The sequence below is a fragment of the Callorhinus ursinus genome, unplaced genomic scaffold (assembly GCF_003265705.2).
Source record: "Callorhinus ursinus isolate GAN/ISIS: 27379988/994484 unplaced genomic scaffold, GSC_fseal_2.0 scaffold44, whole genome shotgun sequence".
In the NCBI taxonomy this organism is placed as follows: domain Eukaryota; kingdom Metazoa; phylum Chordata; class Mammalia; order Carnivora; family Otariidae; genus Callorhinus; species Callorhinus ursinus.
Window position 1 is genome coordinate 3,381,223 of NW_027397106.1, and position 24,184 is coordinate 3,405,406.

General features: G+C 40.1%; 1 protein-coding gene across 5 annotated transcripts in view; it reads right to left on the bottom strand.

Moving 5' to 3' along the window:
- Positions 1–24,184, bottom strand: part of SCN8A (sodium voltage-gated channel alpha subunit 8) — a 176,587-nt gene that overhangs the window by 74,955 nt on the left and 77,448 nt on the right. For 3 of the 5 annotated variants that reach the window (XM_073881974.1, XM_073881976.1, XM_073881973.1), the window contains exons 3-9: positions 19,954–20,073; positions 17,862–17,950; positions 17,088–17,216; positions 15,237–15,328; positions 4,667–4,888; positions 3,556–3,619; positions 960–1,101 (exon numbers count right to left, since the gene is read on the bottom strand). In XM_073881974.1, coding sequence (XP_073738075.1) covers positions 960–1,101; positions 3,556–3,619; positions 4,667–4,888; positions 15,237–15,328; positions 17,088–17,216; positions 17,862–17,950; positions 19,954–20,073 — 858 coding nt within the window. Of the gene's footprint in view, positions 1–959; positions 1,102–3,555; positions 3,620–4,666; positions 4,889–15,236; positions 15,329–15,484; positions 15,577–17,087; positions 17,217–17,861; positions 17,951–19,953; positions 20,074–24,184 lie in introns of all 5 variants that reach the window. The other 2 variants (XM_073881977.1, XM_073881975.1) reach the window with 1 other exon arrangement.

The following is a 24,184-nucleotide window of genomic DNA, read 5'->3' on the forward strand; positions in this document are numbered from 1 at the left end:
ACATCAAAGAACACTTGGGTTTTAGGTTATGTATATGTGACCCACTATTACTTAGTTTTCATTGTTATTCTTTTCAACCACAAATATTTAATGGAACTTAGCAACAACCGCAAGTATTTCACGAGAAAGAATTGAATCTAAGAGAACTCTAGGCTGTCCAATGGAAAGTAAGAATTCCTTATGGGATTTGAAAATTAGAAGCTTCCCTTCAAGAGATCCTTCATGCCTGAGGGAGACATGTTTCTCACTCTCAAACGGGCATCACCAAATGACAGAGTCAAATAGAAAACAATGAATTATCATGGAATTTCTAAGCTGGAAGACCCTTAGCAATCACCCACACTTACTTCTCTATCACCACCAGCGTGATTTACTTCTCTATCACCACCAGCAAAGTTAAATGACTTGCCTACAGTCACCAAGATAGCCCAACAGAATGGTAGGCCTTTTTTTTTTTTAATCTGTCACAACCTGCCTGAACAAGTTCAGATGTGTTACAAATCTCACAAATGTTGATACGTTGAGAATCTAAGATCCTTGTAGATAGAAATCTCATCCTTATCACGTCTAGCATAGTGCCTTGTACAGTATGTTTAGTTGATATTCCCTAAAAAGATGTTCTAAGCCAAAAATCTGAGAAGAGGAATACTGCAGATGGTCTGGTGAAACAACAGGAAGTAAATAGAGATAGCAGATTCCCAGGCCAGGGAAAAGGCTGTGAAGGCTGTGAGCCTCTACAGCTATCCGTGACTGGGTACTAAAGAAACGGACAAGAGCTGGGAGAATTCACTTAATTTTGTAAACCAGCTGACTCTGAGAAATAACATCCTACAATCCTATATAGTATCTTCACTGAAGGTCTCTGACATAGAATGTCTCCAAACCCACAAACCCTCATGCAAATTCTGTCACCAAAGAAAAGAAAGGCAGCACTCAAAAACAGAGGTGTTACTCCTTACCAACTGATACAAGTTTTCCCAGTAGTCCTGGGTCATAAGGCGAAACAATGCCAAGAAGGCCCAGCTGAAAGTGTCAAAGCTTGTGTAACCATAATTAGGGTTCCTTCCTGCTTTCATACACTGGTATCCCTCTGGGCATTGCCTGAGAAAAGAAAGGGAAGTTGAGGGTTTTTCAACATAATTCTACCCAAACATCAACTCTAAGCTATCTCCAGGACTGTGAAGATAATAAGTAACCATCTAGAAAGTCAGGCCAAAAAAATAGGTATTAAAAAAAAGGGGGGAAGAAGAAGAAGAAAGAACAAAGTAGTTAGGTCAACTTTTTTTTTTTTTAAGATTCTATTCATTTATTTGACAGAGAGAGCACAAGCAGGGGGAGCAGCAGAGGGAAAGGGAGAAGCAGGCTTCCCACTGAGCAGTGAGCCTCATGCGGGGCTAGATCCCATGACCCTGGGATCATGACCTGAGCCGAAGGCAGACACTCAACTGACTGAGCCACCCAGGCGTCCCTAGTCAGGTCAACTTAAAAAAAAAAATGATGTTCTGGGAACAGCCTAGGATCAGAATCACCAGGCATGCCTCTTAAAAATGCTGATTCCTATGTCCTACCCAGACCTAGGAATAAAAGCTCTGGACATGGGAGCCATGAATCTGCATTTTAAAGAGGCATGCCAGGTGATTCTTATGCACGCCAAAATTTGGGAATCATTGTCCTAGATTCACATCAATGTGCAATTCAACCAAATTCATCTTAGCTACTATCCCAAATGACAAATGTCCAGCTACAAGTTCCTCTTAATCATCTCTGTTCTCTCTCTCTTTTTTTAAAGATTTTATTTATTTATTTGACAGAGAGAGACACAGTGAGAGCAGGAACACAAGCAGGGGGAGTGGGTGAGGGAGAAGCAGGCTTCCTGACGAGCAGGGAGCCCGATTTGGGGCTCGATCCCAGGACCCTGGGATCATGACCTGAGCCGAAGGCAGACGCTTAATGACTGAGCCACCCAGGCGCCCCCTCTCTTCTCTTAATACACAACCTTAATGACAACCTAAGTCATACTGGGGATTTCAGTGACCTTGGTTTTATCAGTTCTCTTGCTTTTAGATTCACCTGATAGTTATTTCAATGTAATTTCTAGTATCTACTTTGATACAGAAATTAAACGGACTTCTAGTTGTCATGGTCATCTTAAAACACTAATTCCTTGAGGACCAATATACTCTGGATAATGATTTGACATCCTCACATTTATATAATTTTCTATTTACAAAGCACTTTCATGTATGTTATCTAATTGGATCATTAAAATAACCCTTTGAGGAACTGAGAATGTGACTTATTAAATCCATTTTATAGATGAAATCCATTCTATAGATGATAAAATTGAGGCTCACCTAAGTTGAAAGGCTTGCCAAAAGTCTCAAAGCTAAAAGTAGCAGAATCAAGTTTCACATCATGTTGCTATAAACTTGTGCTCATAGCAGCATTATTCACAATAACTAAAATATGGAAGCAACTTGAGTGTCTGTTGACAGATGAATGGATAAACAAAATGCGGTATATACAGACAATGGAATATCATTCAGCCTAAAAAAGGAAGGAAATTCTGACATCTGCTATCACATGGGTAAACCTTGAGGACATCATGCTAAGTGAAAGAAGCCAGTTGCAAAAAGACAATCACTGTATGACTCCACTTACATGACGTACTTAGAGTGGTCAAAATCATAGAGACAGAAAGTGGAATGGTGGTCACTAGGGGACTGGGAGGGGAAGATGGGAAGTTAGTGTTTAATGGGTACAGTCTCCGTTTGGGAAGATGGAAAGTACTGGGGATGGATGGTGTTGATGGTTGTACAACACTGTGAATGTACTTCATGCTACTGAACGGGGCACTTAAAAATGGTTACAAGAGTAAATCTTATGTTCTACGTATTTTACCACAATATTTTAAAAATGGAAAAAAAAAAAAAGGGACACCTGGGTGCCTCAGTTGGTTAAGCGGCTGCCTTTGGCTCAGGTCATGACCCCAGAGTCTGGGGATCCTGTCCCACTTCAGGTCCATGCTCAGTGGGGAGTCTGCTTCTCCCCTCTCCCCCTCCCGTTCCCCCTGCTTGTGAGCTCTCTCTCAAATAAATAAATAAATAAATAAATAAATAAAATGTTTTTTAAAAATGGAGAAAAATATTATGTTGCTATTCTGTTCCCTCCCCATGCCATCAGGCCTGCTATGTTTTGGGTCATCCTTGGTACTAATCTATCATCAAGGCAGTGTCCCTACTCTATATTTTATTAATCGTGTTATAATAGAATGAGGGGAGTCTACAAGAGACAGGCAAGGTATCTGGTGTTATAGACTCTATCCTTAGCCTTTTACATTTTTAATTTTGGCTTGAGACTATAGGCACATTCACCTACTAGTGAAATGCCAATTTTGGATGGACGAATATGAAACAGGAAGAAAATTTGAGTCAACCAATATGTCAGACCCAGTTAGGATCTACTACATGAGTACAAAGAAAAGTGAAAATACTGCCCATTTTCATCTGACACATTATTTTAAGGGAGAAGAATAAAATTAGGCAAGCTACTTACCCAGCATCAGAACTGTTCCCACAGAGTAAAGGTTCCAGCATGCCAGGAACTGTGTAAAAATTTGCTAGAAAAGTTTGAAGAGCAGGAAATGAATAAGGCAGATTTAAGTGAATGAGAGAATAAGGTTACACTGTTCCTAACTAGCCCCAGCAGAAACAGTCACTGATTTTAGTTCATATAAATCTTTTCTGACAGAGTAAAACCTGATAAGAATTCTTTCCCATTAATTATTTTCTTATATATACTTAAAAATAAAAAGTGCTACCATATAGCCCTAACCCAATGTCCTTTTTACAGACACTTGTCCTCCACTCATATTTGACATCTATATGCTACTTTCTGGTACTTGAGTCTAAGGGGTCTGAAAGTGAGTTTTCAGAGCTCTTTACTCCTCCATACAACTTTAGCCTTCTATCCTTTCAACTTCTCTTTACCAAAGAGAGGCTAAAGCCCTCACTGATCACATTACATTGTCCTGTATTAATTAGAAGGCCTGTTTCCCCTTTCCTGTATGTGTCCCTGAAATTGCCTTGCAATAACGTTTTCTTTATGGCTACTAAAGTGCCTTTAGTTCCTCCAGGGTGATGAACAGTGATATTGCTAAATTTTCCCAATTATTTTATGGAAGTACTACCACACCAAATGTTCCTTAGTGCAGACCCAAGTGCTGTGGTTCCTGAAATGAAATTATTAAAACTCCTTCACTGAAAGGGGCTCAAATGGTTACTTAGAGATTTACCTGACTTCCCACACCAGACTGACTACTAAGGTCGTGGTACCATGAAGAGAGCTTACGAGGCATTTTCTGAACCATCTGAGGTAACCCAACTAGGGCAAAAGGTATTTTTATCAAACTCCTAAGCCTGATTTTGAAAGCAAAAGTTTAGGGGTGCCTGTGAAAAAGCTATAGAGTTTCACGTTGGGTTTTAAAGGGAGAGAAAAAACCCAGAGACGCTTCTGAACACAGTGCTACCCCGAGGACAGGGAATAACTTCATAGCACTGGACTCTTTTCTGGCCCCAACTACTTTTTAAAGCCCAGTGATGGCGTCAGACCATGTAAATTAGAGACAGACTTGTCCTTTGCCCCTTGCAGAGAAGGGGCCACCTACTTTTATTGTTGATATACTCTTCCCAATCAAAGCCTTTGGTGCCATTTTCCAGATAGCTCTCGTTGAAGTTTATGGGCCACACAACACACTTATTTCGCAGGTTGCCCATGAACAGCTGCAGCCCAATCAAGGCAAAAACACTCAGGCAGAACACTGTCAGAATCATCACATCTGACAGCTTCTTCACTGACTGGATTAGGGCACCCACAATGGTCTTCAGGCCTGAGGAGATAGAAGCCCCAGAATCAGAGTCACTTCAGAACCCTCCCCACCTCCCCCAGCCTCCCTCTTAGCTACTGGCTTCTACTCCTCCCCACAGCACCACCCTTGAACCATGGCCACTCTCTCTTATGCCATGGGAATAACAATGGGTCAGCAATATTATCAATTTTTCCAGACATATTAATTCTTAAGTCAATAATTTTTAAGAAGAAAAAGAAAGTTCCTTCTCCAACATGCGGCTCTTTTCCTCCTGGAAGTACTCTCCTGGGTCTGACTGCTGCTTAGCTCCTCAAATGAGTCAGGCTCTTACTTGCCTCAGAGCGTTCATACATGCTCTTCCCTCTGTCTGGAATGCTTCCTTCCACTCCTCTGTCCTACCCGCCTAATTCCTCTTCATTCTTCAGGCTCAGCTTAAATAGCAATTCCCTCAGAAAGCCTTCCCTGACTTTCAATTCTTCTCCCTCCCCCATTATTATTAATAATTTAATAGCACCTTATACTTTCCTCTATAGCATTTATCTTGCTTATAATTAATTATTTATCTGTCTCTTTCACAACTGTATCTAGACTGCCTAACCCACAGCAGGTGCTCAATAAATATTCACTGAATAAACAAATGGGAAGATCAGGGATTGAGGAGGTTTCCTGGTTGGACAGAGAACTACTGGAAAGTTTAAAAGCCAAGTTGTGAGAAAGTATGATAAATATTTTCCCAAGAGTTCTGGAAATAACAATGTGTTGAAAAGGTTAATTATTATCAACCCAGTATTTACAGTTTGTCTTTCCATTTACAAATACACCTTCTCTGGACCACATATATGCCCTGTTCTCTACAACTGCCCTTTTTTCTGTCCTAGATTGAAAACAAAACAAAACAAAATCTAACCCACTTGAATTGGAGGTTTAAATACAAGCCACTCGTTCAAATTTGAACCTGCGTGTAGCTTTCTTAACTGCAAGGAAGGTATCAGTGATAGGAGACACAGGAAAACATGGTGGTGGGTTCATGATGTTTGGGTCAAAACGGATTCTGTGTGAGGCTCTCCTGGGCATGCTCAGACATCAGGCCATCCATAGGAAATGGCCAACAACGCACTGAGCACTCCAGGGAGGCCAGTGTACCAGGACAGGTGGAAGGCAGTCACAGTGCCTTGACACATAGGACTCAAGAGTGATCTCACCCATGATCCACTTCTGAAGGCAGGAATATTAGACTAAAATTCAAGAGAAATCCTATTCTTGGCTTTGAATTGTGAAGTTAGGTGCATAATTACTACTCTTAACTAAGTTAGACCACTTACTAGTATGACCTGAGCAATATACCTAACCTCTTGGAATCCTAGTTTTTTCATCTTTAAAATGGGAATAATTATAGTTGACTATCATAGGGCTCTTGTGAGGATTAAGCATAATTCATATAAGCACTTAACACTGTACCTAGTACATAGTAAATGACTCAAATGTTAACCATTTTTGCCTGAACCTCAGTTTATTCATCTATAAGAAGGTATTTACAATACCCCTCACCGGGTTGTTGTGAGGCTTAAATAAGATAATGAACGCAAAATACCAAGTATAGTACCTGGCACTTAATGCTTGCAAGCTATCACTATTACACACGTTGCCCTCGTCAAAGAGATATGATTGGGATAATGACACTGCATGGCTGACCTTGTATCATGGTGATCTAATGGGGAGTATGGACATGACTAGTTCTTTGCTGTATTTTGCAAGTAACCACCTAGAATTTTCAAAGTTGAATTCAATAGAATTTTCTATCTGAGTCCAATAATAGTAATGCATGCTATGCCTAGCATAGGACCTGGCACAAAGCATGCACTCGACATATTTTTATTTAAAGAGCAAATGAATGAGAAATTTTCTTTCCTCTCACACAGATATCCTGAAAGGGATCTAAGAGGAAATAAAGAAAAAAGAGCTATGAATTAAGATTGTAGAGACACAAAAGTATGCAAAGGCCTGCGTTTTCTTATAGAATGGACCTTCCATGGAGACTGTGGCCACCAAAGGGATTAGGAAGAAATTGTCTACATTCAAGGCATAGGACACAAGACATTTCTAACCTGATTATTTTCTCCTCATAAGACTGTGCAGGGGCACTTGGGTGGCTCAGTCAGCTAAGTGTTTGCCTTGGGCTCAGGTCATAATCTCAGGGTCCTGGGATCGAGTCCCACATCAGGCTCCCTGCTTCACAGGGTGTCTCCTTCTCCCTTTCCCTGTGCCCCTCCCCCTGATAGTGCTCTTTTTTTCTCTCTCTCTTAAAATCAAATCTTAAAAAAAAAAAAAAAAAAGACTGTTCAAAAAGAGCATCAGACAGGAAATCAGAAAGTAGGAACTCTGGTCCTGGCTCAGTCATTAGCTATGACCCACTGTACATCAGAACAAAGTCAAGGTCCCACCTCATTTTCTTATACACAGAATGTGGATACACCCAGGAGTATGTGGCAGTGGGCAGTAGAGGAAAAGCTGAAGAATCTTCTTTAAAAGTCTTTCAAAATAGGGCAGAGATATTTATTTCTTCGAGATTTAAGTAGCTGAAATTTCAATCTTATTCCGAAGGCCCTGAGAAACTGTATCATAGTCACACAGATAAGTAAGAAGATACTGGTGGTATAAAATAGAAAGCAACCATCAAGAAATAAAAGTTGTTTCAGTATTATGGGCCTTATTTTCATAAGTTGCTGAGGAATAGAAAAGTTCTTCATTGTATTTGGCTCGGTTGAGGTGGGCCTCTACTAGGTCAATAATTCAATTCTAGGCTCCTAAAATTACACAGTTCTGTTTTCAAAGTCAAAGCATGATTAAAAAAAAAGAAATAGTTGAATAGGTCACTGAAGGATGGTTGTAGTTTCTTTTCCTGGATTTCTTTGAGAAGAGCTTATATCTTCCCTGAATGGTTCAGACAATCATTGATCTGAACACTGGATGATTGTTCAAGGCCATTTCTATTTCCATTTTAAATGAATGGAGAAAGGAACTATAAGCTGTCATTTGTATTAGTAACAAGAGTATAATACTACAAAATAGTCAAACCAATGCATTTGCGATATCAATCAATCAAATAAAAAAATACAATTTTAGCATGAGTCTCATCTGATTTTCCTGGGCTGGGAACTCTCTGGACAGTTCCAAGCCCATTTAACAGGAAATTCTAGGCCATGAGGCTCAAATTATCCCGTTTTATAAAGCGGGGCCCCCAGCAGCCTTATTTATAGGAAGTGACCGTCTGTTAATAGGTTACAGATGTCAGGGTGGACATCTGACCTAAATCCTGATCTTTTCCTCTGGGACCTTAAAATGGGACAAAAGACAGTCTAGTAGTCTTTCCAAGTGGAAGGAATGGTAACATGTAAATTTGGGAACTAAGTGGTAGCCATATTCTGTCATTATATTAGGATGTCTGAGAAGTAAAGGCAGTTAGTAAGCTAAGAGATAGAAAAAGGAAATAGACACATGGAGAGAAAAAACATAAAGAAAAAATACTTCCTGGTATCTGGAGCTTTCTGGCTCTGCATTCTGGTTTCACTGGCTTCCAGAAGCCCAGAAGCATTCCAGCCCTTCATGTATCCTTTCACTTGCAACCAAAGATGTTCAACTAATACACCAACCATACATGGAACTCATCATTTTCCTGGGGATAGACCTAAATGCTCTCAGTCAGTTGGTTTAAAATCTTTTCTCCATAAACCAGAAGTCATTGCTGAAGAAATCTGTAAACATGAGTCAAGAAGGCTAAAAAAAAAAAAAAAGCTTCAAGTGTTTTCTTCTGAAGTCTGAGGTTTAGATCAACTCCTTGGTGAGAGTTCTTTCAGCTTTCAAGAAGCTTAAAGTAAAAGCTTAAGTTGGAAATGGTATTCAGCTGCTTTTACTTCACAGGGGCTCAGAGAAACAAATCTTAATTGAGCAAGAATAACTGCTAAATAACACTAACTATGACCAACTAAAAAGTTTACTCTCCAAGATTTTCATTCAGGTCCCACAAGAAGAAAGGTGGTGTGGCGTAATGTTAGCATGCCGAGGTAGACATACAATTACACAGCAATGTTAAATGTAAATGGTCACTGGGTCATTTGGCCTCTTCCAAGACGCTTCCTCCTTCCATTAGGGTTAATGATTGTGAATGACCGTACTTGCAGACATCAATGCCAAGTTATGGAGATGAGCCTATGAATGCATTTCCCCCACCCCCCAGTTTTATTGAGAAATAATTGACATACATCACTGTAGATGTGTAAGGTACACATCACAATGGTTTGATTTACGTATACTGTGAAATGATTGCCGCCGTAGGTTTAGCTAACACCCACCTCTCATATAGATACAATAAAAAGAGAAGGGGACAAAAAGAAAGAGGAAAAAAATTTTTCCTTGTGATGAGAATTCTTAGGAGTTACTGTTAACAACTCCCCTATGTATCGTGCAGTGGTGTCAGTTATCGCTGTCATGTTGTACATTATGTCCCTAGCAGTTTCTTTCTTATACCTGGAAGTCTGTACCTTTTGGCGCCCTTCCTCCAATTCCTCCTCCCCCCACACTCTGCCTCGGGTATCCACACTCCGATCTCTTTTTCTATGAGTTTGTTTGTTTTTAGATTCCATACATCAGTGAGATCATACGGTGTTTATTTGTCTTTGTCCAACTTTTCAAGGTCCATCCATGTTGTCAAAAATCGTTAGGATTTCCTCGTTTTTTTATACCTGAATAATATTCCATTGTGTATCTATCTCACAACTCTATCTATTCATCCATCAATGGACACTCAGATTGTTTCCATGTCTTGGCTATTGTAAATAATGCTGTTATGAACATGGGGTGCAGATATCTTTTTTGAGTTAGTGTTTTCGTTTCCTTTGGATATATTCCCAGAAGTGGAGTTGCTGGATCATATGGTAGTTCTATTTTTAATTTTTGAGGATCCTTCATACTGTTTCCCATAGTGGCTGAACCAATTTACTAATCCTAACAGTGTGCAACGGTTCCCTTTTCTCCACAGCCATGCCAGTGTTTGCTATCTCGTCTCTTCGATGACGGCCATTCTAACTTGTGTGAGGTGATATCTCATTATGGTTTTAATTTGCTTTTCCCTAATGACTAGTAATATTGAGGATCTTTTCATGGACCTGATGGTCTTTCATATAATGCCTTTCTTGAGCTCAAGCTCTATAGTCTTGCTAGCAGTGACTGACACGCGCTAGTAAATGCAGCCAGGCAAAAGTGCTCCCTGTTACCACCAACACAGATCAATAAAGTAAGAAGTTGCTGGTAGAATTCCTGACCTGATGCATGCAAGAATGGAAAATGCCACTGTTCTGGCTGTGAGGACAAGTTGCCTTGCTTCTTCTACTGGCTCACAACACCACACACCAGAACAAGCAAGATACTGATTGGAAACTGATTATCCCAAACAGAGCAGAATGCTCCTTCAAACAACTCCTACACAACAGAGTGTGCAACAGAAGCCCCGTGGGGGCAAATTGGACAGTGAGAACTCTTGGAAAAGGCTAACATTAACTAGCATTGGGATGAGTCTGGGCAGGAGCAGTTAATACATTTACTACAGATCAAGAGAAGACAGCTGGACCCAATGTACAGAAATGTCAGCTACCAGAGAGGAAGTCGGGACATTTGAGGAATTTTGAGAAGCAGGTGAAGCCTCTATATCCAAACACACCTCTGAACCTCCTGTTACCTTTCATGATGCCCAGAAATCCCTTGGACAAATGAAAAAAGCCTGCTTATGTGCCAATTCCTGAGAAACCAGCCATGCATACTGGGATCAAAATCTTCCACAGTGGTGATGCCAGATTATAAATAAAGTAAATTTATATTTCCTAGCTTGTGGCTCAGGTTGAGAAATCTGTCTGGTTTGAAGCAACATGAGCTAATTCTACAAAATTAACATTGGAATGGGTCTCAAGAGCAGTAACAAGCAGTTCTCACCCCCGGGGAAAATAGTTCCCCAATTCCCAAAGTCTGGCTTGGTCCAGACAAGACCTAGGGTAAAGTTGTACCAGGTCAATTTTCTTGCTGCAGGTTCAAGTTTCACAATAATATTCTTTTTTATTTATTTGAGAGAGAGAGAGAGCATGAGCAGGGGGAGAGGCAGAGCTGAGCAGGGAGCCTGACATGGGACTCGATCCCAGGACACTGGAATCATGACCTGAGCCAAAGGCAGACGCTTAACCGACTGAGCTACCCAGGTGCCCCTCACAATGATATTGTTGAGGGTTCTTTAGATCAAGAATAATTTGGGAGAGATTTGGAAGCAGATTTATTTACTCAAGACCAGGTTTGTATCACAAAGTCTGAGCAAAACTTAAACTAGCTCCCAAACGTGGGTCAGTGGGATCCTTTGAGACTGAAGTGTTTTCCCATGTAAGACCACTGTGTTCAACTTCAGTTATCTTTTCTTAGAAGCAATGGGAAAAGGAGAAATACAAAAGCAACTGGATTAAAAACTAGAATATTATAAAGGAAACAAGGAATCTAAATATAGTCTGAAAACACTTTCTATCCCCCTTCACTGTACAGCAGAAATTGCCATATTCATAATGCATACGTCTGAAGAAAATGCTTTCTTTGTGAATACCGGGGTGGGAAGAAGAAGGGCCCATCATTTTTCCTGCTTCTTATCTGATACCACAGGTAAGGAGAGAAAGTAACAGAAATGAAAGCACAGAAATAAAAAATCAAAGGGAAAAAGAATAAAAAAATTATAACTCTAAAGAAAGCAAAATGATATTAAAATAGTGTTGGCAAACAGAGAAGCAGCGCTTTTCGGGAGTCACTGAAATGATAATAGAAATGAGAAGCAACTGGCAAGTAAGGCTGTCCCAACTGGTTTTATTTACACCACTAAATGCTACTCCACAGGAAAAACCTCAGATTCCTGCTTTGAGATTTTTGCCCTATCTTTGGGCATGTCAGTCCTGTGGCACATAGTTAAAACAGGCAGAAGATGAAATTTCTGACAAAGTCACTCGGAAGCTCATTTTTATGCCCGGGCCCCAAATGAATATAAAGCAAAAACAAAGTTTTCATTTGTTTGTTTGCTTGCTTAAAGATTTTATTTATTTATTTGAGAGAGAGAGAGATGGGGTGGGCGGGGAGGAGCAAAGGGAGAGGGACAAGCAGACTCCGTGCTGAGCACAGAGCCTGACGTGGGGCTCGATTCCCACCACCCAGAGACCATGACCTGAGCTGAAACCAAGAGTCGGACGATCAACTGATGGAGCCACCCAGGTGCCCTGAAAACAAAGTTTTAAGACATGAATTTCTACACAGAATACTTCAATGTCAAGTTGAATCCAGCAAATTCTGGACCAAAGAAAATGTAGGAAGGGTCTTTTCCTGTAACTGCAGTTTGCACGCACTGTTCTTCAAGCCAAGGCCTCTGAAGCAAAAGGGAAACCATGTGTAATACATATCTATGTCTTCAATCAGCAAATAAAAAGGGTCAGAATGTGGGTTTGGTCTTTTCTAAGTCACTAGAAGGCTCTAAATCAAAGCACCCCTTATCCAAAAGGCTGGAGCTAACTGATGCACTGCACTGTCTCATCTTCTGGGAGTCCTGACCACGCTGACACATTCAGACTATCTACCAAAGGTGCTAAGAGGGAGGGCAGTGTCAGCCCAGGTGAGTGGGTGAGTTGTCCAGGAAAGGAAAACTTTCATGAAGGGAGCTGAAGGCTTTGTGGGATTTTGCAGACCCCATGTCAGTTCTGTGGTTGCTCTCACTTCTGTTTTTGGCAGCTTCAGCAAAAGCCTACAATCAAACTGGGGACAGGAAAAGGTAAAGACAGCACCAATCCCACTGAACTGATCCACGAGAAAACTTGGTATGCACAACAATGGCTTTCACTAAGAGGGGATGAAGGCCTGGCTCTACAATAGAGTCAGAATGACGGAGATTTCCAATCAAGAGATGGCACTAGGTCTAGTGACTCATACAATGGTGCTCCCACCTTGAAAGGAGAGCTGGTTAACAGGCAGGTAGGAACAGGGCAATAGTCCTCTATAAATAGTACAGGGAGTGAAAGGACTTGGCATAAAAAGTCACACTTTAATTCAAGTATCAATTATACCACTCACTGACAGAGATCTATTATTGGCTTTATTATCCCTTAGAGTTATTTTGCATCCCACTTAACTTCACAAAGCCAGCTCCAGTGGCGGTGCTTCTGGAAACAGGAATCAGGAATCTATTTCAAATTGTGAAGTTGAGGTCTAAGCCTTGATATAAACCTTTTCTTTGGGTTTAGGTTTCTTCTTTATAATAATAATTGCTACACTAAAATCATTTATGGAGCACTACTATGTGTTTACAAATATATTTTATAGATAGATCAATAATTTAATAGTAGGGATAAGTAATATGACGCCAGTCAAGAGTTACCTTGCAGAAATGCTGTGGTCAGAAGCTATCCATACAGCAGAGACAGAAGCTAAGAGCTAGACCAGAGATAGCATCTGCTGCCCTAGTTAGTGAACAGAACGCAGCTTTCCAATTTAATTCTGGAAGAGAAGTTTTCAGATCACAAGAACATAAAGAGACAGATGCCTTGCAGAGTACGTTGGGGGAAGGGAGCAGAAAACATGGGATCATATTTAAAAGAGGGCAGAGAAGAAAGAGAGAAGAGGGAAAATGAAAGTAAAGATTTGGTGCTCCAGACGCCTGAAGAAATAAGACAAGGCCTTCCTAAGGGTGAAGGTACCATCAATGAGCTGTGTGAGGTTGCCTGGAGAATGAGCTTCACTTTTTTGTCAAACCGATTTAAAATGGCTAGGAACTGAACCTTGATAAGTCAGGGTTGTAGTTTTTTGCCAAGAATATACTCCAACTGATGCCCAGCCTCTAGTTGATAGGGAGAAAGCTCCCATTGCTAACTATAAAAGAATTCATTTTCAGTAGGGCCCAAATTTACTGGCCCACTTCATGCCCAGATTTGTAAATGGAGAAACTGAGGTTTACCTTCCTTGAGGTTCTCAGAAAGCCACATTCCAAGTCAGCCCTCTGCAGGACTCTACCTTTGTGCTTCCCTTTCTCTGTGTCTGACATTCAGATAAAGTTGAAAAGGGGAAAAGAGGAATATTTCTGAGTCAGCCACCAGAAGAGTCACGCGAAGCCAGGAACAGGATGCCTCTGTTCTTCATGTCCCTGTTTCCACAAAAGTGCAGCGGGAAGCTTGGTCCCTTAGGAGTCTTCCCTGAAAGCCCCTGAACGGAACTAGCATCCAGTTGGCAGCCGCACGCTCTTGATTTCTGCCACGTTACTGCCCGTGTATCTCAGGCTTGAAAGACTAGCTCAAATATCTTTCCTTCCAGATTTCAAGACCAGCCTTTAGAAAAAACAGTTAAGCACTACCTGGTAGTAAGGATTTAAATTAAATTAAGGATCTCAACGTGGGGTCCATAGGTGGGTTTCAGCAGGGTCCGGGAACTTCCCCCTAATTCTCAAAAGGATCCAAAACCTTCAAAAAGTTAAGAACCACTGGGCTAACTCAACCAGGACCAAAAGAAAAAGGCAAAAATTATGAAACGATTGTCAATTAACTACTTCACAACCACCCACTGACTGATTCCTTTTTTTCCCTCAAGTTTCTGTCCTTGTTGTTTGCCCGTACATTCAGACAGATCTATGTTATCTTACCTTTCACTGTTTTTAACAGCATCTGCACAAGCTTTCACTGGGATTTGTGTTTGAGAATGGCCTCTGAATACATACATAGTAGATGTCTACTGGTTCTTACTCCAGTGAAACAGACAGCAATAGGATGTGCTAGTGATTACTAAAGTTTAGTTCACTAACTCCAAGGCTCTTCAATTTGGCTCTAAGACTGGACTAGTTAACAGGGTAGGGGTCTTCTGTGGTTAAATAATTCCATTAACACAGTAACAATAAAAGTGTACTTCATTGAATAACATCCCATCAGCAAACCATGCGACAGGAAGCCTAGAAATCACAAGCAATGGGATGACGGTGAATGTTAAATTTACTGTAATTCCATGAGGCCAGGAAGCAAATGATTTATGTTCAAAGAGACAGCTAGCTCTGTGACAATTTTTTCAGATATTGGAAGATCCAAGTGATTTATAAGCACGTGCTTTTTCAAAGCATGGATGGAATGGGGGCTGCATGCCTGGCAAAGCGCTGCCATTGAATCTGCCTTAGGACCAAAGGGCCATTCCAGAGAACGTCTCCCAGGAAAAACATGCGCAATGCAAGGCCATGTCAAGTGTGCTGACACCGGTTTAGAATGTGGTGGACAAAATGAATGGAGGGCAAAGAGGAAATGAGGCAGTCAGTTTTGTGTATAAATTTTCTCACCTGGAATTACAGAGATAGTTTTCAAAGCTCGGAGAACCCTGAATGTTCTCAGCGCTGAGACATTGCCCAGGTCCACAAACTCTGTCACATATCTGTAGTAAGGGAGGTCACACACAGACACAAATGACAAACACAGACACGAACACAAACACCGAAGGAAAAAAACAAAACCAAAACAAAACAAAAAGTACAATACGTCACGTCAGGGCCCTAACCCAACACCTAACACCAACCCCGGGCCATCTTACCTGGGATTACCGAAATAGTTTTCAAAGCCCTCAGTACCCTGAAAGTGCGTAGAGCTGAAACATTGCCTAGGTTTACAAACTCTGTTATATACCTGCAGAATCAAACCAAAGTTAACTTGTAATGGTACCACTGGGCGAGGGTTTGACAATGGGGGGAAGAAAGGGTCTTATATACAAGCTATGATTTCATTCTTTTTGTTGTTGAAAAAGAAAATTTCAAAATATAAACACTTAAAGAACACACTTCTTTTTTCAATTGGGCAAGGAGAGTTCAAAAGAATATTTGAAAGAACTGATACAACCAGGAGGTTCCGAGGGCTTACTCTCTTAATCAGCATCGTGCTGTGTAGATCCCAATCAGAACGACTACTCTCGGTCCATTCATTATTTTTAGTAAAAAGGAAGGTCAGGAGGTATCAAAGGCTTATGTCCCCAAGCTTTGTGAACAATTTCTTAGGAAAAAGGAGGCAAATTTCTGCAGCAGAAGCCCCATAAAAACAAATTTACATTAAATAACTCCCTAGTTGACAATGGCAAAAGTGCCTAAATGTCTATATATATGACTTATCCAAGAGTTGTATGCATATCTTTGCAGTCACACCTACTGATGAAGTACCCGTGACATACAAAAGCAGGCTCAGGATCATGGGATCAAAGCAAATAGTGTGTTAAGTGCCCATTTTATCACCAGCTCTGTGCCCAGCAAGGACACTTAAATTTTAAATGAACACCAGTGTGTATTCATAATGTTGGAAAGCTAGAAATTGCCTTAATATAACAGAAAGTCAAAGTTTCAGTTTCAAATATTCAATGCATATCGTTCACTCATTCACATTTTACAGCTGAAATACATCTTTCTGATGCTCAGACCCATGTATATACAAACTTGCTCAATCTCTCACACATCTGCAGGCACACACAAAGTATATGACACCCTTACTCCCTACCATACCGCCAAGTGCCTCCCCACCTGAAAATGCAAATAGTAAAGTCTGTTATAACTCTTCTGCCATCAGTTACACTTCCCAAAGAGATACGGGTATACAAACATGCAGCTAGAGCATACTAATATGGGGTTATACTGCTCTCTCACAGTAGTTTGAAGTTCTGGTCAGTACTTCCTTAAGAAGGGACCAGTTCGGATACCTTGGCTCATGTTTTAACTCTAAACTGTGCTCTCAAGTCTGCAACATCTGGACCAGCCTCATGAAATTACATGCAATATAACATACTCAGGAAACTGATTTTCAGCTTAAGGTTAACGCCTAGAAAATTTCAAAATCTTCACCAAGGCCCCATGGTGATAAGCGTGCAAACCTTGGTCAGTGTTATAAGGGGGAAGAAAATATGAGAGCATGTCAATGGAAAATCACTTGCTACTTTCTTTCCTAGCTGTAAAGCCTTGGCTTACCCTCTCCCGTATAAACATGCTGTCATTGCCCTCACAAGCAAGAATCACAGGCATAAGCCCGTTTGGCCTTATATGGTTATCCATTAATTCCTCTTATAACTGGCCACAAACACACTTACAAACACAACCAGGCATACAACCACACATCCATAACCACACCCAGAACATCAATAAAGTAAGCAGACAACTTACGCCATCATGATGACACTGAAATCTAACCAGTTCCATGGATCCCGTAAAAAGGTAAAGCCATCTATGCAGAAACCTCTTGCAATGATTTTCACTAGTGATTCAAATGTATAAATCCCTGTGAATGTGTACCTGTCAAAGAAATGGAGAGCTTGAGGTAATTTCTGAACAGACAGAAACTTTAAATGAATCTTCTCAGGTAACAGCCTGAAACGTGGTTTCAACTGGTGGAGACAAAACAGAGCGGGCACAGCCAATGCAGCAGAAAGAAAGGCAGGAAGAGAAAGGGATGCTTTGAAGGAAACTTACCGAAACACAAAACCAAGAACTTTAGAATGTTGTACTGGGTGCCATCTAGGAGGTGATCATTTTGAACCAGGTGAGGAGGCCCCAGTGCAATTTTTAACTTTAGACAGGTAAAAAAAAAAAATATATATATATATATATATATAGGAAACCTCATGTTGGAGAAGGCAGTGCCATGAGGGACTAACTGAGGGCACAAGATGGCACTGGGGCAGCAGGTCAAAGGCACTGGCCAGCACAGGAGAGGGTGGAGGTGAAGGGCAGTAACTTCCAGAGCGCACTTTCTCTTTCTAGAGTTGACTTCTAGGGATATTTCCTAAATTCCACATGGATCCTCACCCTTCTCTGTGAAGTAAAGAGTGGGAAAAAAACCATTTTTCTTCCTTGATGGATAAACTGTGCAAAGCAAGATTTGGTGCGTAAAAATCTTTAAAACAAGCAAGCGGACAAATAAATAAATGAGCTACTTACTCCACATTCTTCGACCATTCAGGAGGGTTACTAAAAGTCATGAATACACAGTTGGTCAAAATAGTGCACATAATGATCATGCTAAATACTGTAGAAAAGAGTCAAGGGAGAATATACAAAATCTGGCCTGTTTTCTTCCTCAGAAAGCAAACACATTTCACATTGGGTATCATGAGAATTAAGTCAGTAACCTGAAAGGAGACAAAGCACAGAGGATAAGGAAATGGCGAGGTGATAATGAAAGCCACCATGAACACAGAAGGCTGCCATATGTATCCACACCCGACCAGAGAACTGTGGGGGGACACAGCAGGAGAGCCACTCTCTTTCTTTCAAAAGGGCTGTCACTGCTCTATTCCTTTTGGATAAAACATCCCCCCCCACCTCTTGCCACTTTAGCCGCGGCTATGGAATAAGCCTCTAAATACCTGTATACATAGCAACCAGAAATCTACCAGTCTACCAGATGCCAAAGTCATCAGGTGAGAAAATACATTAAATCTAATCTATATTATTCAGTACTCATTTATTGTTATCTTATCTTGCATAACTAGTTATCTGAAAATCTACATGCAATTAATGGTTCACTTTTTTTTTTTTTAACTGAAGTATAGTTGGCACACAATGTTACGTTAGTTTCAGGTATAGACCATGAGGGTTCATTTTTCCCCCTAGTTCTCCAAAGGGCTGAACTGTCCTTAGAGGGCAAGGCAACAGCCTCTATGTGTGGCATTTGAACAATCTGGGAAACCAGTCATGGCCTGTTGGGCAAGGATTTCAAGGATATATGTACCACCATACTCCTAAGAATTAGATAATGGGGTAGATTTATCTGATCATTCTGAAAGTGTCCAGGAATGTTTACGGATAGCAAACCATTTTGTTGCCTTTTCAGTTCCAACCAAGACTTTTCTCAGCCCTTTCTGTTCTTGTCTACTGAGAAAAAATAAACTCCTTTAGGTCAGCATGTGAGTTACTCAAACTCAGACTGTCACTTTAACAAGCACAGAAGCCATATCTCATTTGTTGCTAACTCACTCTCTCTTGCTAATGGCATTCACTATCTTCACGCTACTAATTGAGTTTTTAAAAGAAAAAATACTTCTTACAGCTGGGTTTTTCTTCACTACAGCTCAATTTTTCTTCTGCGAATAAGAACACGTTCTGGTTAGAAGAGAAAAAGACACTGTCTTCTGATTCAACAAAAGGGAAGAAGTCCACTGTGAATTACTGATTCCTTGTAAACCTTTAGGTTTCAGAACTATGGTCTCTGTAAACCACAGATTTCAGAATCATGCTGCTAAATCCTTAGAATTAATAAAATGTGGCAACAGCTTAGCAAACCAGTTTACTAAATTGCAACTGCCACCTTCCTCATCCTACTCGGAGAATACAATATCCTTTGAAGCACGGGACTAAGTACCGACAAACTAAACACCAATCATAAAATTTAAAGTTATTATGCAAAGTTGCTAAACTCCTCACATAATTTTTCATCTGTCATACACTCCCCTGTATTAATAAGATATAAAAGGCCACATGAATAAATTGGCATTTTCTGTTGAAGGGGAGTAAAAATACTGGAAAAGACTCACAGCAGGCTTGCAATCTATAGCTAAACTCTATACCAAGGAGGCCATTTAATCTGAGAAACTATCTCAGGCACTTTCCACACTCACTGCCCAAGAAATCAGAAATATTCAAGGCAAATCTCTAAAGTATTCATTCAATACTTTGTACTCAAGAAGTGGCCTTCCAAAAATTCTAATATTGAACTTACATTAAAGAACTGAATTGTTTGCCTCGGGATGAAATTACTGAACTCTGAGCACTTTAAAAAAGTTACAGGTTACTGTCTTAATTTGTTTCTCTTCACGATACCAACAAAATTCCAGATTACCATGATATCATCCTAGGAAAAAAGAATTTGCTGAAGCTCAGCTCAGGATCTGGCAGAAGGTCACTCAAACCTTCAACGACACTACCAATAAAACACTTAATATATAATTCAATTGTCAAAGTTCAGAAACATATACTGTATACCAGTGACCATGCAAATGCTGCACTCACTCCACATTCGTAGAAAAGGATATGAATGTATCAAAATTTTAATAGCTATTCTTCTTATCAGGTTAAAAGGACTTAAAATGTACAAGGCAGGCGTGGCACTAAATCTGAAGAGAGTTTTCCCTCTGTTTAATACTACAAAGGTCTGTGGAGAAAGAAAAAGAGAAATTATTAAAGCATGGGAGTTAATCACCACACGCAACAACATTTTTCTAGGCAAGAAATAAACTCAAATGTACTTGTAATTTTGCCTTCCCAGTTTGGTTTCTAAGGCAAGAAAACTTAAGGCCCCGTATCTGTCTTTCCCTCCCCACCCTCCCCTGCCCTGCCCCAGATTATATACATAACGCACAGTGGGCACTATCTTAGCAATTTTATACATGTCCATAAATTTCTTTCTTTCTTTCAGAAGCAAACCATTTGAATTATATCTAAGGCCGTACTCTGCCAGCTCTGGACAAGATACTGGAGATCATTAAGTCAGGATTCGTTCACCCAACAAATGTTTCCTAAATCCCTACTACGTTCCAGGCAATGTTCTAGATGCTTGGGAAACAGCAGTGAACAAGGCTACCGTGGTGCAGGATGCTTATATTCTAATGGGGAAGACAGGCAACAGATAAAAAACATAATGAATAAGTAAATGATATACAATGTGTTAAGTGCTATGGAAAAGGGAGGAAGAGGAGGGAAGGGGAGACACAGAGTGCTGGGGTCAGAGGTGACCCGTTTTAAAGGAGGTGGTCAAGGTAAGCTTACTGAGAAGAAAGAAATGAGCAAAGACTCGAAGTAAGTGAGAAGAGTTCTTCATTCTGCCAGTATTTACCACCAAGTCTACTCTATCTGGCTTTTAAGAGCCTCCATGATCAATCAGCCTTGCCAAAATCATTCAAACATGTTTCCCAACATGAATCTTCCTGTCTTGCCAAACTAGTACATGTTATAGTAACTCATAATTTTGGCCTTTGCTCACATTGCTCATCCTACCCACAATGCCTTTTCTTGTCTCATGAATTCAATTCAAAGTACTTCTGAGCATCTGTTTTGTGCTAAACTCTGGGTTACAGAATTGGATAAAACTGTACCTTTAGGGAAGCCATATACGTCAACTAGTAATTATGAGGCAGGGTAAATACAAAGTTCAATAACAAAAATACGTGCAATGTATGAGAGGCAGCAGGAGGGAGAGTTTTTTCTCCCCTTGGGTAGAGAATGAAAGGGAGGAGCGTGAACTGGAAGGTGTTCACAATATTTGGTGTTCTAATATTTGGAAGGGGTTTCAAGGATACTAGGGGAAGGGCTGGCAGATAAAAGGTTAATAGAAAGGGAAGGTGAATAGAACAGAAGGTACGGAGGCACATTAGCACATAATTGTGGGTCGTTCTCAGGGAGCTGACAGGTAATCCGGTGTTGATGGAGGAGGAACAGGGAAGGGGTGCAGCAGACTCTGAAGCCTGAGATGCAGGGGGCCTAGGAGACGGAGCTCCTGAGGCGACAAGGCTAGTGGCAAGTCCACAGCACTAGCACCTCACTGTGTGGATGAAAGAGCAAATGGTCAAATGTTAGCCATTCTAAGTTGGCTTTTCGAAAAATGTCAAGCAATACATGCTTGTAATTATATATAAGGCACAGAAGACTTAAGCTCTATCTCACTACCCAAAGATAACCTTTGCTGCTTATATATCCTTTTTTATACATCTTCTCAGAACTTTTCTGTGTAAATACAAGCACACAGATACAGCCTTAAAAAGACTCTCTTTCTCTCTCAGATGGGATTGTACTATAAATACTCTTCTGCACCTTGCATTAAAAAAATGAACCCCCACAAAGAAAAGCCCAGGACCAGATGGCTTCACTGATGAATTCTACCAAATGTTTAAAGAATTAATACCAATCCTTTGCAAACTCTTCCAGAAAATAGAAGAGGACACACTGCCCAACTTATTCTATAAGGCCAGTATTGTCTTGATAAAAAATCAGACAAAGACATCACAAGAAAAAAAAAAATCAGGGGCGCCTGGGTGGCTCAGTCATTAAGCGTCTGCCTCCGGCTCAGGTCATGATCCCAGGGTCCTGGGATTGAGGTTGGGCTCCCTGCTCCGCGGGAAGCCTGCTTCTCCCTCTCCCACTCCCCCTGCTTGTGTTCCCTCTCTCGCTGTGTCTCTCTCTGTCAAATAAATAAATAAAATCTTTAAAAAAAGAAAAAAATCAAAACTATAATATCCCTTTTGAATATAGACACAAAAGCCTCAACAAAATACCAGCAAACTGAATCCAGCAGCATATAAAAAGGATTATACACCATGATCAAGTGGGATTTATCCCAAAAATGCAAAGATGGTTTAATATGTGAAAATCGATCAATGCAATGCAACATACTAATAAAATAAAGGCAATAACCACTAGACCACCTCAACAGATGCAGAAAAAGCATTCAGCAAAGTCTAATACTCTTTTATAATAAAAACTCCCAACAAACTAGAAATAGAAGGGAACTTCCTTAACCGGATAAAGAGCATCTTTGAAAAAATCCACAGCTAATATCACATTTAATGATAAGACTGAAAGCTTTCTCCCTAAAATTAGGAACAAGACAAGGATGTCCCTCTCACCACTTCTATTCAACTCTGTACTGGATGTTCTAGGCAAGGCAGTTTAGCAAGTAAAACTATTTCTATTTGCAGATGAAATGACTCTACATATGGAAAACCCTAAGGAATACATACACACAAAACTATTAGAGCTCATAAACAAGTTCAGCACGGTTTCAAGATACAAGATCAATATAAAAAATCAGTTGTATTTCTATACACTAGCAATAAACAACCCAAAAATTAGCAAATTAAGAAAACAACTCCATTTACAAGAGCATCCAAAAGAACAAAATACCTAGGAATAAATGTAATAAAAGAAGTATAAGACTTGTACACTGAAAATTACAAAACATCATCAAAAGAAATCAAAGACCTAAACCGTGGAAAGTATCTCATGCTCAGGGATTAGAAGATGTAATGTTGTTAAGATGGGAATACTCCCCAAACTAATCTACAAATTCAATGCAATGTCAATCAAAATTTCAACTGCTTTTTTGGCCAGAAATTAACAAGTTGAAAAATTCATGCTCAATTCATATAGAAATGCAGGGGAACCAAAAGAGCCAAAACAATTTTGAAAAATAAGAACAAATTTGAGGACTCACACTTCCCTGTTTCAAAGCTTACTACAAAGCTATAGTAATCAACACTGCGGTACTAGCATAAAGATAGCCGTATCTATCAATAGAACAGAATTGAGAATTCAGAAATAAACCCGTGCAACTACGCAAATTGATTTTTGACAAGGGTGCCAACACAATTCAAGGGAGAAAGAGTAGCCTTCAATAATCAGTGCTGGGACAACTGGACAACCAAATGCAAAAGAATGAATCTGGACCTCTACCTCACACCTTATACAAAAATTAACTCAAAATGGATCAAAGATCTAAATGTAAGAGCTAAAATGATAAAACTCTTTGAAGAAAACATAAGTGTAAATCTTCGCATCTTTGGATGAGGCAATGGTGTCATACTTGTGACACTAAAGCACAAGCAACCAAATTAAAAAGAGATAAATTGGACTTCATCAAAATTCAAAATTTTGTGCAACAAATTACACTATCGAGGTTAAAAGAACCCCACAGAATGGGAAGAAATATTTGCATATTGTGAATCTAAGAAGGGTCTAGCAGCCAGACTAGAAAAGGACTCTTAGAACTCAACAGTAAAAAGACAAATAGTTCAATTTTAAAGTAGACATTTCTACAAAGCAGATAGACAAACTTCATGTGCCACTAGGCACATGAAGAGATGTTCAACATCATTAGTCATTAAGAAAATGCAACTAAAACCACAATGAGACAGCACTTCACACTTACCAGGATGGGGTCATAATAGAAAAAAAAAAAGAACATGGGAAAGAACAAGTGCTGGCAATGATGTGGAGAAATTGGAACACTCACATATTACTGGCAGACTGTAAAATGGTGCAGCCACTTTGGAAAACAGTTTGGCAGTTCTTCAAAAGTTAAACACAGAGTCACCATATGACCCAGCGATTCCACTCCCAGGTATGTGCCCAGGAGAACTAAAAACAGGTATTCACACAAAAACTCACACATGTAGGTTCATTAAAGCATTATTCAAAATGCGGCAAAAGCAGAAAGAACCCGAAATGTCCATCAATGATGGATGAATAAACAAAATGTGGTCTATCCATAT